The sequence below is a fragment of the Eleutherodactylus coqui genome, chromosome 6, assembly GCF_035609145.1.
Source record: "Eleutherodactylus coqui strain aEleCoq1 chromosome 6, aEleCoq1.hap1, whole genome shotgun sequence".
Lineage (NCBI taxonomy): Eukaryota > Metazoa > Chordata > Amphibia > Anura > Eleutherodactylidae > Eleutherodactylus > Eleutherodactylus coqui.
The window spans coordinates 46,875,046-46,890,739 of NC_089842.1; the positions used below are offsets into that span (position 1 = coordinate 46,875,046).

General features: G+C 43.8%; 1 protein-coding gene across 3 annotated transcripts in view; it reads left to right on the forward strand.

The window, feature by feature from the left end:
- Positions 1–254: 254 nt before the first annotated feature.
- The window catches only part of KAZN (kazrin, periplakin interacting protein), a 196,786-nt gene continuing 181,346 nt past the window's right edge, over positions 255–15,694 (forward strand). For all 3 annotated transcript variants that reach the window (XR_010793134.1, XM_066606724.1, XM_066606725.1), the window contains exon 1: positions 255–544. Coding sequence is in view for 2 of the 3 variants with exons in the window: in XM_066606724.1 (XP_066462821.1) it covers positions 376–544 (169 nt within the window). In the remaining variant the exon portion in view is untranslated. The remainder of the gene's footprint in view (positions 545–15,694) is intronic.

The following is a 15,694-nucleotide window of genomic DNA, read 5'->3' on the forward strand; positions in this document are numbered from 1 at the left end:
AAGACGCTAACATTACGGCCCAAAATAGGGGGGGCGAGTAAGCCGTGTCCTACAATATAGTACCTACAGGACTACACGATGAGGGATACAATGTAATCTACTTTTATAAACACTTCCATATCATTTTGTGATGTAAAATTGTAGCGTGAAGCGGTTTGGGCCGAAATGTTACTTAAAAAGCGCAAGCGGCCTCCCCTACTGAGCAGTTGGTAGGTTCCATTTAAAGTGAGCGCGTCATGTGCGCGGTGTCCTTTGGAGAGGAGGCGCTGCGTGTCCTGCAGTGCTGCTCATTCCTTCAGTGCCTGCCGGTGTGTGAGCTGCCGTACCCACCATGCTGCTCTCTGTCTCCTCTCTCCCCAGGCCAACATCCTGCAAATGATGGAGGATAACAAGCAGCTGGCCCTCCGAATAGATGGGGCCATCCAGTCTGCGAGCCAGGAGGTGACTAACCTGAGATCCGAGCTGACAGCCACCAACAGGAGACTGGCGGAGCTGAACAGCGCAGACCCCTGTGTCATGGAGAACAACCAGCACAACAGCCAAGGTAAGGACCCCCTATAGAGGGCTGGCTGCAGCCCCCCTCGGTGCCCCCTGCAGCAGCATGCTCCCCCTGCAGTGCTGTATAGAGTCCCCTATAGAACTTTCTCTGCCATGTACTAACCACATGGGTGTGCGGCTCTGCTATTGGATGGAGTTGCTCAGTGGATACAATGTATCGGTTAGGAAGTAGTTCTGCAACAATCCAACCTTTCTGTTTGTAAATATCCAAATGTTTCATAACAAAGAGGCAATTTATAGATTGGCCGTATAGAAAGGCTCCTATTCGCATGTGCGGCAGCGTGAAAACTGGGACGAAAAAGTCGTGCACGCGAGAATTTTTCGGACAGTGAAAAAAAAACGGACTACGTTCTATCAATGGGTCGGTTGTGAGATGGATACAATCATCCGGGGAATTCCGGTTAACTGTTCCCGCAATGAAATCCGTAGAGCTTCATTATTATAGGACGCCATTCGTAGGGCGACGAATCGGAATGTGAAATTAAGAAGTTTTGCGTAAAATCGTGTGAGCGCTTTATAGTTTTTTTTATTCGATAGGCGCAATATGGGTTCACTTTTTTTTTTCGAAATGACATCCTGGAAACGCTTCGGGACGTCATTGCGCCTGGAAGGCGACAGCGCTGTTTTAATAATAATCGCCTTTATATAGCGCACGCCTATTACGCAGCATTGCGACAACATTGTCGCTCACAATCCATAGTCGCCCATCTGTATGTTTTTGGAGTGTGCAAACATGGGAAGAACATCCAAACTCCGTACAGATGTTGTCCTAGGTGGGATTTGAACCCAGGACCCCCCAGCTGTAAGGCAACCACCGTGCTGTGTCCTATAGCATAAGTAATGGTAATTGCATGGGTAATACGTCATGTGTTATACGCCACTACATAGACGATGGCGGTTTTGGTGCGTTTTTACCCTTAAATTTGCAGCTGGCCGTTTTAGATTACGTTGTGAAATCTAGAAGCGGCGTTGGAGCTTCACCTGTGTGACGCCGGCTGCAGAAGATTTGGCGATGTGTTATTGCGCTGGGCAGCGAGCGAGGGCATAGAGGCGGTAATTATTATAGGCTGTCATCACAAACTGCAATTATACCACAAGTGTGATCTCAGCTCTGGGAGCGCTCGTCTACCCCTCCCCCGCCGGCCGGCCATTCTTCTTACAAGGTACACAACACTTGCTGGATGGATGTGGCATTTGTAAACCTCAGTCTGACCGTTGCAAGCGGCCACTCTGGTGTTTTGTGTGAAAGCTGGTTTTATAGCTTGTATCGGGGGAGCGCCGGGTGCGAGGCCGCTCGCTGTCGTTTGTGACAATTTTATTCAATTTGACGGACAGCAGAGACTGAAATGAAGTTGTTGGAGATGCCGTGTAATATGTCCGGGCGTACAAAAGTTCACATGTGTTCATTCTATGGAACTTTGGGGTGTAAGTAGGAAGGATCTGATTGGGCGATATACAATAAGATTGATATTAGTTACTGTAGCTTAGGATCACAACAGTTGTATCATGTACTGCAGTATAAAGTTATTGCTGTGTTATATTCTATCACATGTTGCATTCAGGTGTCATGATTTGGGTTCTTAGACTGATTTCTCGTTTCAATGATGTCAGGCTTCGTTCTCAGGCAGCCTGTTTATACTTGCAGATCCATCGTTGGCTCATTCACACACAAAATGGTTCGTGAATGAGTGACTGAACGGGCGCTGTTTTAACCGAATGATTAGTGAATGAGCCGACAAAGTGAATGAAGAGTGAACGATTTATCGTTGGCTGCGTTATACTGAATGATTAGCATTCAAACAAGCGAAAGCAAATGATCGTTCCGTGTAAAAAGGGCCGTTAGTCTCCGCGTCGGGCTGGAGGAGGCATTGGAAGCTTGTCGATGGTTAATTAAAGGAATTCTCCCGCTTGATCCCGCGGTCCTGTCACCCACTAAGAGCAGTGAAGGGTACAAGCACACATTAGGCTCTGTTCACATCTGTGTTGGATTCCATTTTTCTACTCTATTAGAGCAGGAAAACGGAATCTCCTGGCACAACCAACTTTACTACAGAACCGAATGTCGCAGAATGGACGCCAATGACTATAATTGGGTCCATTCAGATGCTGTCCAGCACTCTGCTGGATGAAAAAGGATGCAGGACCCAGTATTTTATGTCGGATCTGCTTCGGAGGCTCCTCTGGCATAAGTGTGAATGGGGCCTTGTTCAACCTCCGTGATTTCAGTGTTGCACGTAGTTGTGCACCACTTGGTTCTGATTAAAGCCAGCTTCACACGGGCGAGAAAATTGCGCGATATTTATGCGTTGTAAGATGCACAAATCTCCCACGAATATGGGGTTCAAACACATGAGCCATGTTTTCCCACACCCATGTGATATGGGAAATAAATTGCGGCATGTTCTATCTTGGAGCGTGCTCTCACATCGCATCTCCCGCTGTTTTCACTTGGGCCGGCGGTAGCATCGCACCTTGTGCTAGGTATCCCCATTGTAATGGGAGAAACTCGGTGGGCAGCTGTAGCAAAGGATCCCTACTTCTCTGAAGTGATGCAAGGTGGTTTTGACATAAAAATACCTCGCATCAGTGAGGAAATCGCATTTTGGCGAGCACGATATCTGGCGTTTAATGGGCTAATATCACGTTCGCCTAATGGGAGGGACCAGAGAAGAGGACCCAACCCATCAACTGCTTTTGCTCCCTACAGTTAAGGCCTCATTCCCTTGGCCGATTTACCGTTGTTTGTAAATAGCGTGTCTGCCGGCAGAGACTGCGTGTATGCTGCGCATATTACACGCAGGTGTGCATGGATCAATGATAGCCCATTGACTTTCATTGACCCCATTCATCGCGTATAATGCGGCCGTGCATCGCACGAGTAATGCACAATGAAAAAACGCCCGTGGACATGAGCCCTAAGCCGTATATACACGGGCGAGTTCATGCACAAAGTCCGTCCAAGAGAAGGTATGGATGGAATTTGCACATATAAATAACATCATTTCAATGTGTTTAAGCAATTTTTCTCTGCGACCGATGGTCCAAGATGGCGAAATCGCTGCAGATCCTATTTTTTTTGTCATTCTGTTCAGGAATTGCTCATTAGTTCCTATGGGAAGAAAAAAAATGCATAGCACTTGCATGTAAATGCAAGGTTTGCACCCTCAAGAATTGTACTGTCCCTTAGAAATTTTGCTTCCTCCATATTATAGCATGCCATGCAATATGCGACAATGTTTTCCACTGCTGAATTCAGGAATGAGCTTATTTATGCCGCCATGGAAAATCGGAGGCAGAACGGATGAGTATGGATCCATAGTAGTCTATAGGTATCCTCTATTATATATCCATGTGCAGGAGGGATAAGCTTCAATGGGCTCCACCACTTCCCCTCAGCAGTAGCGTTCTACATCAGGCCCATGTTATATATTGCATTTTATTACATGATGCAGTGATGCGCTTCATGCCATGATTCAGTCTCTGCCTTTCATTCAGAGCTGTTGGTTTTGCTCAGTGATTTAATAACTGCTCCTCTTCATCATCATTCTAATTAATAAGCTGAGCAGCCCCATGATAAGCTGCAGGTATCTCGGCACACGTCTGGATTAAATGTCATCTGATGCATTCTTCGCTTCTTGATGTGATTTTCCTGATGATGTCATTTACTTTTATCTCACTGTAGTGTATATTAGACACGGTTGTGTTTTAATTACGGCGCCACCTCCGTGTTGGTTTATGTGACTTTTTTTGAGTATCGGAAATGGAAGGCTGATGATGAAATTCTAATAGTTTTTTTTTCTTTTTTTTTGCTGCTGTTATTGTTGCACTTTTGGGAGCCATAACATTGTAATAAAATACGAGAGAGGCCTCCTAATTGGAGTACAGAATTCTCCGCCTCGTTATGTATTCACGTATATCATTGTATAACGAAAGTTCAGTAAACTAGCAAATTCAATAAGTAAATTGGATGACATTTTGGTGCCGAAAAATCTTTCTAAAGCGCCTTTCTTTCTGACTTGTCCACCGCCTGTTGTCATATGAAGTCCGTCTTTAGCAATAGAGACACCAACATGTATTACAGGAAATGTGTGTGTAAGGAGTCTGTACTTGCTGCTGTCTCATGGTGCCAATAGATGTCTATGGCGAGGAAAGGGGAGGAGGGAGCTGCTACAAGTTAGAAGGAAGTGAAACCCCTAACTTTCTGTCCACTGCCTGTTGTCATTATGAAGTATGTCTAGTAACAGACACCATGATGTATCACAGGAAGTGTGTGTGGGGAAGGGGTGTCTGTGTTTTCTGCTGTCTCATGGTGCCCATAGACGTGTATAGAGAGAACAGGGTAAATTGAACAGGATTATAATAGCATAGCTGCTTTTTTCCGTAGTTGGAACCACACTTGTCCACGGGTTGTGTTTGGTATTGCATGTTGGTTCATTGATGTTGGCTCATCAACTCTATTGATGTGAGAGATACCACATATAACCTGTAGACCAAAGTGCAGTAAGTTCTATGTAATCCTATACAACCTCTTTAACAAGTAGTCAACCATGAGGAACATGCGTTGGCCAACTAACTCAAATGATAATGGCATTAAGACTCCTCCAAGAAAATGTACCTAAAAGTTTTCTTTTTTTGTACAAAAAAAGTTTCATGGGTTAAAAAAACACACACACCTTGACCAGCCTTGATATAAAGAAATGACTAGACATCTGATTGGATTAGCAGTCAATGGCAAGCTATCAGTCCAGAGGAGGATTGTCTACTGAAATGGCCCTGAGGGTGGAAAAAACCCTAAATTGCCTTAATGTTGTAGGTGAGTCCAAATTATTAGCAGAAGGGCCAACAGAAATATTACCTGCTGCTGGATGAGCCCAGTGCAGTGCGCAGAGGAGGATGTTTAAATTAGAAGAGATGACACGCGCGTTAGTACCACCTCTACGCTACACAGCCACATTGCCTATAATAAAAGGTCCCCCACCAAGGCCAACCTGCAGCTGCTCCCTGCCTGGGGTCTACACAAGGTGCTCCACCTTGGATCAACCCTAATTTAGTTGCAGTGAGTCCGGGCATCTGCCCAAGTGCTGCCGCCAGCCCTGCCTGTCCAGACTGGCCCACCAGAATTCTCTGTAGAGCCCATAGCCAATTCACCTTAGTATCAGTTTAACCAAATATTCTAGTTTTGTAAATACTCAGAGTCCTAAAAGTTTGAGAACCAGAGTATCTGATGAAGAGGCCGCCCTCTTCTTCAGAATTTTGTTGAGGGCAAAGCACAAAAACAGCAGACAAAACCTCTGTCCCCAATGTAGGACACCCTGAAGCCTCCCTGGGGTTCTTCACCCTATACCTGCTCAATACAATCAGTATGTTTTACTCACAGATAAGGCGACAATGAAGAGAAGTTATAATGTAATTACTACATTCCTTAACGACTTCATCAATTATGTCACTTCTGAACTAAACCGCTGGTGAAGAGACAGATTTTCCCGTCATCTCTCGCTCTCCAGCAGGGAATGAATAATTGAAGGATCTGCTTTTTCGGTGGTCAATTTTTTTTTTTTTAGCTTTTTTTTTAACATCTCATAAGGGGATGTTGGGTAAGAGATCTCAGAGGCAAGTGGGAAGCCGTTCCTAAGAAGTGAACGATCAACTAATATTCATCTGCCAAGTAAAGGCAGCCAAAGACATGAGATAAAGACGTACTGTGTGTTCAGTGCGCCATCCCTGTATCTTGTGCCAAAAAGTAGATTAGAAAGCCTTTTCTGATCTCAGACGTGATACAAGGAATTCGCATAGACCCACATAACGGCCGTGTATAGGAGCCTGTGGGGGGCGCTCACACATCGTCTACTTGGTGTGGAATTTCGTCTGCAGAAGCTGCACCAAAATTGTACAATAAGGTACAGGACAACGTAAGTTATGTGATTTTTCAGCATCAAAGAATCCACAAGCGGATGATCAAGTCCAGAGCGCGGTCCGCATTGTGGAAATGCTGTGTGCTTTCACACCAATTCCGCTACGTGTCATCATACCCTTGGACAGCTGTTACCATCCATCGTATTGACTCCTCAGGGCTCATGTCCACGAATGTGTCGGTAAAACGTAGCGGATCACCCCACAGCGTATTGTAAACCTCGTCTCGATACGTGGTGTCCACACGCACATATGAAAGTCCATCGACTCCACTCGCCACGTATCACGCGGCTGTGCAACGCTCACGTAATGCACGGTGAAAACGTGGTCGTGGACGTGAGTCCTTAATTTTGGCCATAAGGAAGCAACGGTTTTTGGGGGATTTTCATCTCCCGTTTTCAAATGCCATAAAGTTTTAGTTTTCCATCAACACGACCGTACGAGGGCTTGTTTTTTGCGTGGCAAAATGTAGTTTTAGGCCACCTGCAGACGAGCGGGTCGGATCCGGCAGTGAGAATTCTCGCCGCAGGACCCGACCCTAGAGCCTGCAGAGATGAGCGCGTACTCACCCGCGCCTGGTGGCCCCGACTCTTTCATGTGCAGACCGGAGCCGGCGGCCGGGTGAGTGCGAGCCCCGCACAAAAATAGGACATGCCGCGGTTTGTTTGCCGAGCGAGATTTCGCGCGGCCAACCCGCGGCCGTCTGCATAGGAGTACGTATTGTAATGCACTCCTATGGAAACTTTCAGTGGGGGAAATTCCGCCGCGGGATTTCCGCCCGTGTGCAGGCGGCCTTAGTTGGTAACTTTTTTGGATAAATATAATGTATTGGAAAAGTTTTATTTTTTTGCAGGGCAGAGAGAATACACACATCAGCTCTGACAGTGTTTTGGGTATTTATTTATTTATTTTTTGCTAGTGTTAAATTACTGTTTTTTCCCTGCAGGTTGCTACGATTGCGATAATACCAAAATTATTTAAAAAAAATTCTGTTTTTTAGGCTTTTCCACTTTTGCACAATAAAACCCTTTCTTTTTTTAAACATTGCTGCATTCATAATCCCATAGGTTTTGTTTTTTTTATTTTACTGGACGAAGCTCCGAGTTCTTGTTTTTTGCATGATGGGCTGTAGTTTTTATTGGTACCATTTTGGGGTACATTCAGCTTTTTTTGATTACTTTTATCGTGGTCTTTTGGGAGGCAAAATGAACCAGATAAGCATGTTTTTCCTCGTGTTTGTTGTTTACTTATTTTTTTTCTTTTAACAGTTTTTACTGTGCAGGATAAATGGTGTTCAATTTATTTTACAGGTCGTTACAGATAAAATACAAAATGTGTTTTTTGTTTTTTTTAATTTTAATTTTTTGAATGCAAACCGTAAAAAGGAGATTTATTTTTATTTTTTTATTTTAACCTGGTTTTTTTTTAAAACTTTTATTTATTTTAGTCTTATTTTTCTATAGGGGTCTTGAACCAGAAAAGCTCTGATTTGCTATAATGCATTGCAGTATTTATGCATTATCGCTCATAATAGCGATTGCAGGCCATGGCAGTCCCGGACACTAGTGTTTTAGTGTTCGTTTGCAAAGACAACCCATCAGCCCACCATGATTACATAGCCGAGGGCATCACGGAGAGAGGGTGCTCTCTGTAAGTTTTGTTATGTTAAATACCAGCCTGTCAGAACGTAAACTTAAGTCATGCTGGCATAAAGGGGTTAAAGATCCAACATGGAGCTTTGGTTTGCATTATGAAACGAAGCATCGGGGGCAAATGTGAATGAAGCCTGAAGGTGCATTTAAACACACCGATGGTTGCTCAAAATTCATCAGAAACTGACAGTTCAAAGCGATCAATTTGCATAGGACCTAATGGGCTAATCAACCCTTTAGTACTTCATTGCATGTATTTAGAGAACAGCAGGTGGTCTGTTCTCTAAATACATTGCTATTCAGCAGTGGGACAGTGGCTGTTATCAGCTGTCATCAGCACTGCCCACGGAGAACACAGCATGCGGTCCGTCTTATCTTATCGTCCTGAGGGACGAGGATTTCAAGCGGACCTGAAGTCAGCGATGGACGAAAAGTGCACGATGGGCGCACATTTACACACAACAATGATCGCTCAAAGGATGGCTCTTGAGCAAATTTTGAGCAATCATCATTGTGCGTTAAAGGGCCTTAAAGATCTATTCACATGGGGCAGGTTTGTTTCAGAAATTTCTGCAACTGCCTCATTCAGCTGAAGAAATCCACGTGTTATGGAAACAACAAAGCAAAAACATCAGATAATGTCAGCTCTTCTCTCCGCTGCCCCATCCTGTTTGCATAGTAGCCTTTTACACCCCACCTCTACTCAAGCCAACCTAAACAACCAATCACCATGAATCAGCCAACTCAAATAACCAATCACCGTGAATGAGTAAATCCAAACAACCAATCTGGTTGCAAATGGTGTGGAGGTGTGGTGTAAAAGGCTAATATGCATCCTGTTCCCGTCCACCAGGCTGGTCTGTTTAGATGTGTTGCAATGGCCACATGGCCATTTGCCCATGTAACTAGTGCAGCCAATAGGAGGTCAAGAAACGGGCCCTTTAGAAAATGAAGACAGTAACTTGATTGGTTACTATGAACAATTACTTTACCCTTCTGCACCAGTTTTGATACATCCTAATTATCACTCATGCGTTTTTACATGTGGAATCACATGACTTGTATCCTGCATTTTTCATCTGTATCTCCCTCTGTAGGTTTCATCTACAATTCTCTCTCTTCCCTGAGCTGCTGGGTTGAGACTCAGTGCTATTTCTCCATATACCGCACTTGGAGAAAACTGCCGATTCTGTTCAGTAACTCTGTAACACACAGAAATAACAGCATGTTGGAGAACATGATGCGGCTGTACTGAGCAGTATAGATGTGATTTTTAGTAACCGTTTCTGATTGTTCTCAATAAGAAACAAAATCATCTTGAAGATATACCTTTTTTAATGGCTAACAAAAAGATGTTACAGCAAGCTTTCAAATCTACTTAGGATTCTTAATCAGGCAAGGTGAAGAATCCTAAGTAGATTTGAAAGCTTTCTGTAACATTTTAATAGGGTTATCCACTAAGAACTTTCAAAAAGGTATATTTTACAGACTTCACCAATTAATGAGCTGCCCCCCCCCCACCCCATTACCATAAGCTGTATTGATCCTAATTATGCTCCTTTGAGTAGAATTATATAATTTCAGTACAACATGTTTTGTTTCTTTGAAGTTTAGTTATTGACCTCATTAGTATCATTAGTTGGCTGGCTTACTAGCCCATAGGATTTGCTGAGAGTAGTTACCTGCGTTGCCAGCCATCTAAATTCTTCAACCGTCCTTGAAAATGGAACACTTATTTTAATTAACTGACTGTAAAAATTAAATTTAAATCTTGGTCTGTTTGAAAATATACATATATACATTACTAAAACTGGAGAAGATGATTGTGGCTGTAATTGTCATTATTTTACAGTTCAGAGTGAACACTACGAATGCCTTTATATCAGGATCCTTGGCTTCCTACATATCACTTGGCTTCTTTATGGAGTTTTTTTCAGCATGTCTAATAAAAAAAAATTCTTGGCTGTCGGTGATTTTTAGATAACTTGTCCAGACAATGAATGAGGTTGGCAACCCTGACAGCTACTCATACACAATGAGAGTCTTATCTACATACACATTGGCTCTGCGAAGACCAGTCATGTATGAAGCAGATGAAGGCACTTGGCTCTCTTTGCCTAGAAAGCTCATCAGATTGGGAGTGTGAAGCAAGTGTCTAAGATATCAGCAATCTCTGTCTATTCACTTGTTAGCTTCTGTTTGCTTAGATGATTGACATGGATGTGTCTACAAATTATTAAATAGTCAGGCAGTCTGTTATATTCCACTTTAATTTTTCTCTCTGGCCAGGCATGTAACTAGTCACTAGTGTAACTATAGAGGATGCGGTTGCACCCGGGCCCAGGAGCCTTAGGGGGCCCATAAGGCCTCTCATCTCCCTATAGGGACCCCAGTACTATGAATAAAGCATTATAGTTGGGGGCCCTGTTACAGGTTTTGCATTGAGGCCCAGGAGCTTCAAGTTGCGCCTCTGCATTAAGAGAAGGTGGGTAGCCCCAAGATTAACTTTTGCACCCGGGCCCGTTAACATTTAGCTACGCCCCTGTAGCTAGTGCATAGTATTTTTTTTTTCTAGTTGTCTTAAGACAACCTCTTCGACATACCCTTTTAGGCCGTATGGTCTTCCTAGTGTCATCCCATTCTTAGTACCCATCCTCAGTTAAGTGCCATGTAATACTAGAGTTCTCCTATAGTGGCCACTGTAGGGGGGATGTATGGTTGGTAACAACTTTCATCAACTATATTGGCTTATCACCATGTGTTTCAAAAGCTGGACCTGCTAGGCTTAACTGATTGGTATGATGACCTCTTTAAATGTTAACTCTATTTATGTCCTTCATGGAGGACAAAAATGTATAGACCATAAATAAAGGCAGCAGGTCTAAAAAAACTTAGTTTGTACCAACAGTGTTGCAGTCTTCTTGTCCTTCTACTATGTGAACCCTCTGTGTAGGATAATCCTGTGGTCATGGTGTCCATACATCTTCAACAGCTATCACTCGAAGGATTGTTTGGCCAACAGCTGTTTGCCCAAGCTCTTCTCCTTGAGCATTCATGTGTTTAGAGAGATAAGACGCAGCCATCCTGGCTAGCCATGCGTAGAGAAGCCACCTAGGTTTGAGTGGCCCCATACACATTAAGGCCTATTTAGACACAACGATTATCACTCAAAATTCTCTCAAAAGCTGTCTTTTGAGCGATAATCGTTGTGTGTAACTGCACTGACATTGTGCAGTTTTCGTTATCCCGTCGCTCATCGTTGTCTTTCAGCATGCTGAAAGACAACGATCAGCCTTATCAGGGATTCACAGCTGGATACAGCTGATACTATTGTTTCAGCTGTATCCCGCTCCCTGATAACGGGCGGGATATGAAGAACAGAGCGGTCCAGCTGTGTTCTGCATTCCCCGCTCTGAGCGCTCAGCTGTATAACAGCCGGGCGCTCCGTGCAGAAAACATCTGGATGCAGAAGACAAGCGGGAACACCCCGCTTGTCTTCTGCATCCTCCGCTTTGAGCGCCGGGCTGTATGACAGCTGGGCACTCGGAGCGGAGAACAGCTGTATGCAGAAGACAAGCAGGGACATTCCCGCTTGTCTTCTGCATCCTTCGCTGGCAGCGCAAGGTGATCGTTCATCTTGAGCGATCATCTTGTGCTGTAAATGACACAACGCTGATCGCTCAAGTAACTTGAGCGATATCTTTTGATCGTTGTGTCTAAATGGGGCATTAGAAAGTCGTTCAGTCCCACTGTTGTTCTCTTTGGTGCCTACGGTGGAATATAAGGAATTTGAGGTCTGCATAGGAGCTGTATACACAAAAAGGTAGGAGGTTCTTGACAAAGACTAGTTCACACAGCCCTTAAGTCGGTCATTTTTTTTTTCATATTGGAAGCTATCTCCATTGCCCATCTCGTAATCGTAACTTTCTATCTTCGGGAGGAGTAGGTTCCTGTTTTTCATGCAAATTGGTGTTTTGCTGGCTGCTGCATTTGAGTAGACGCTAAATACGTAACCTGCTAGTTGGTCCCTTAGGAATATTTTCAGATCTACAGTTCAAGAATGTGAACTTTACCAAACAGCTGCGCGGAAACGAGTCCCTCACTTATTGTCAGGATACTTGGTAACGTAATTGCCATCATCATCCTGGGCCCTTAATTGCTGCTACATTTATTCCTACGTTAGAAATTGTTGGAGGCGGCTGCCGTACATCGACAAGTCAGTAGTTGCAGAATGGTTGAATGTAATTTTTGTGTCTTTTCTTTGCCATTGTAAGGAACTGGGAAGCCAAATGCCTGACTGGCAGCTTAAGAATGAATGCTATTTTCCCTGCTGAATAGAATTAATGATTTCTATGACTCACGGAACATGTTCCTGTTTTGAGATAAACATTAAAACAATGCAATGTGATTGCATATTCTTCATGCTGGTCCTCAGTTGGGGATCACTTGCAACTCGGGGGCAGGTTGGCCGCCTCCGTGTTCAGAAGTTCTCCCCAGCCTTCCCCTTTTTTAATAACTTTGTAGATGATGGAAAATCTTTAGATGATGTCTTCAGTAACCGGATGGAGAAAAAGAAGTGTGCTCCCTGTATAGACAAATAAAAAATTCTTCATATTTGAGGGTTGTTGTGTTGTCTCCAAGTAGATCAGGCCTGTTTGTGTCTTTTGAATAGTAACTATTTCTGAATGTTAGTATAAAGTTAGTTAAAGTGCTGTTAACTTGTAGGCTAGGTTTCATATATGCGGTTGGGGTTCTACTGAAGTGGACTTGGATCACCATCGACATATCTGCTCATAGAAGTTCAGTTTATTGGGAGGAATGGATGTGAGACTATCCATATTACAGCTTTGTCACTCTGGTCTTATTAACAAAAACAAACTTTTTTTCAACTCTGCGCTCAGTAATAGCTGAGCGGTGCACTGATAGGCTTGCCGTAGAGCAGAGGAACCTGGTTGGGTGGCTTCTCTGTGCATGTCTGGCAAGGATGCCAGCCGGGACAAACACGAATGCTCTCACAGATCAAGAGCCCAAACGCTCTCCAAGCAAAGCAACAAGCTTGTTCCATCTCAAGTCTTAGAACTACTGTAGGTCGGCTTCAGTAGCAATGAATAGAAAAGAAACAATTGGAATGGGTTCAGAACAGGGCACATAACCCCAGAAGGGTGAAAAAAAAAATAGAAAATTAGTTGGGTCGGATGGTGCACCTGTTTTGGGGGCAATGAAACCACTGAGCCACCATTGAGATCTTGGTACTACACTTTTTTTTTGAGGACTGACCGGACATGTCCTACAGGATGAGCGCTGATCTGAACTTGTAGGAATCTTAAAAATGTCATTGCTATGCGAGTATTTACTAAGCCTTGTAAGGAGTGTTGTAAATTGGCAACGGGATGATAACTGATCTCAGGAGGAATCCTTGTTACAGGTGGATGTTTATGAGCTGGGTTCGCCTTCTCTGTTTCTGTGACAATCCAATTATTTGAATTGTTTAGCTGAACTGATTATGTGGATTACAGCTTCAGGAATCCTTCTCACAGCAATGACTCCTGGTGATCGCCACACTTGGGCTTGCCTACTTTTCACAAATTTTCTACAACTCTGTTTCCTGTCAGTGTATCGAATTTAAGGTAAAGACCTCTCTGTATGGTGTAACATATTATTTTTATTTTTTTTAAAGTAAGCTTAAAGGCTATTCTGGGCATTACCATTGACCATCTATCCTCAGGATAGGTCATCAATCGTTGATAGGTGGGGGTCTGATACTAGGGTTCCCCACTGATCAGTTTATCCTCCAGCCCTCTGTCAGTGGAGCCAGACATTGCCATCCGTGTACAGAGGCGGAAGTGTAAAAGTAAGGCTTCGCTCCCATTGATTTCCTGCCTGAAGCCTTTCTATTTCGCTTCCGGCTCTGCTGCACTGACAGTGGGCTAGAGCAGAGGTACCCAACTCCAGTCCTCAGGGACCACCAACAGGTCATGTTTTTAGGATATCCTATGGTAAGAACACCTGTGGTAATGTCTGAGGCACCGACAATAATTACATCACCTGTGCAATACTGAGGAAATCCTGAAAACATGACCTGTTGGGGGTTCCTGAGTACTGGAGTTGGGGAACACTGGGCTAGAGGATCAGTTGTTCCTCAGGGATCCCAAATGGTGAAACCCCATTGATCAACTAGATTGACCTCACCTGCCAAGGATACCCCTTTCAATGGAACCTGTTACCGGCTATGAGCACCATAAACTAAGTTATGGTGCACATAGGCCAGATTCCCAGGAGCGGAGGGAGGTTTTTTTAACTTTTTTTTTTTATTTAAATGTCTCCCAGTGCCTGCGCTGTCAGCCCCGAAAATCTGCGCGCGGCCTTTTCGTCGGACTCAAAGCTCTAGACTGTATGCATGCACTCCCATTGCTCTCTAAGAGCGCGCCTTCAGCTTTTAGTCCTATGAGACAGTACGCATGTTGAATGCATGGTCCATATGCGGACTTTCAGGGCGGGTAAGTGTAATCAAAAACTTCCCTGCACTCCTGGGACCCTGTCCTTTGAGCACCATAACTTAGTTTATGGTTCTTCTAGTCAGTGACTGGTTCCCTTTCAGGATATCTATCTCTGGAACCCATTTGCATTTTTCCAAGGTCCATTTCAGTTACATTTTAGGCTGTTTTCACATAAACGAGAATGTATCACCTGGCCAATGTATATGTAATATATGCATGCAGAGATATGCACTTTCAGGGTCTCAGTGCATCGGCATGTGACGTACTGTGACATAATATATGTCACAACCTGCTGTACTGTGACCATGACAGTACATGGGGTAAGGCAGGGAACGGGCACGTTGTGAGCAGGAGAAGCTGTCTGCAACACAGGATAACGACTTCTCTTTATAATGCCAAGGAACGATATATAAAAAGATGTTCAGAGGATAATATGGGAAATTGCGCGTATATAAATGCAATAAAACATCAGGCAGGACATTTTATTGTTCTGTTATAGTAAAGCTGCTGTGCCTGCAGTGGAGAGAACGGTGCAGGCGCAGCGCAGATGGCAGCTCCCAAGTTAGTTGCCTGAAGACTGACTTCTCAGCACCATCTTCACCTAGCTGCATAGCTGAAGAGGGGTTTTCGACGAAAAATATACATAATAGACTGATAAAACAAATATTGCAAAAATGCTTAGAATCACCTATTTTGTACATTTTGAGAGGGAAAAAAAATAGTGCAGCTACTCTTTAAACATCATGAAGTTTTATGTCACCAACTTTGACCTCCTGAGTGGTGAACACCATACTTTCTTTTGAAGAATCCCCTAGTTCTTCATCACACAGAGGGTCTCTAATGTGTTGACTATATAGCGAGCATCAGCTGAGTAAGCAGATGCCCCTGTCTATAAGATGTCTGTGATTGACTGTTTGGCTCACAGCCTCAATCAAAGCCAAATCTACAATATTGCTAGCATGTCATCTGCCGCCAACAACTCAATGATTCAGCAACGCCCAAAATGGCAAACAGTAAAATAATGTGACAAAACAGTTTCTAGCCTGATTAATGATGGCCTCCCCATGGGAGAATACT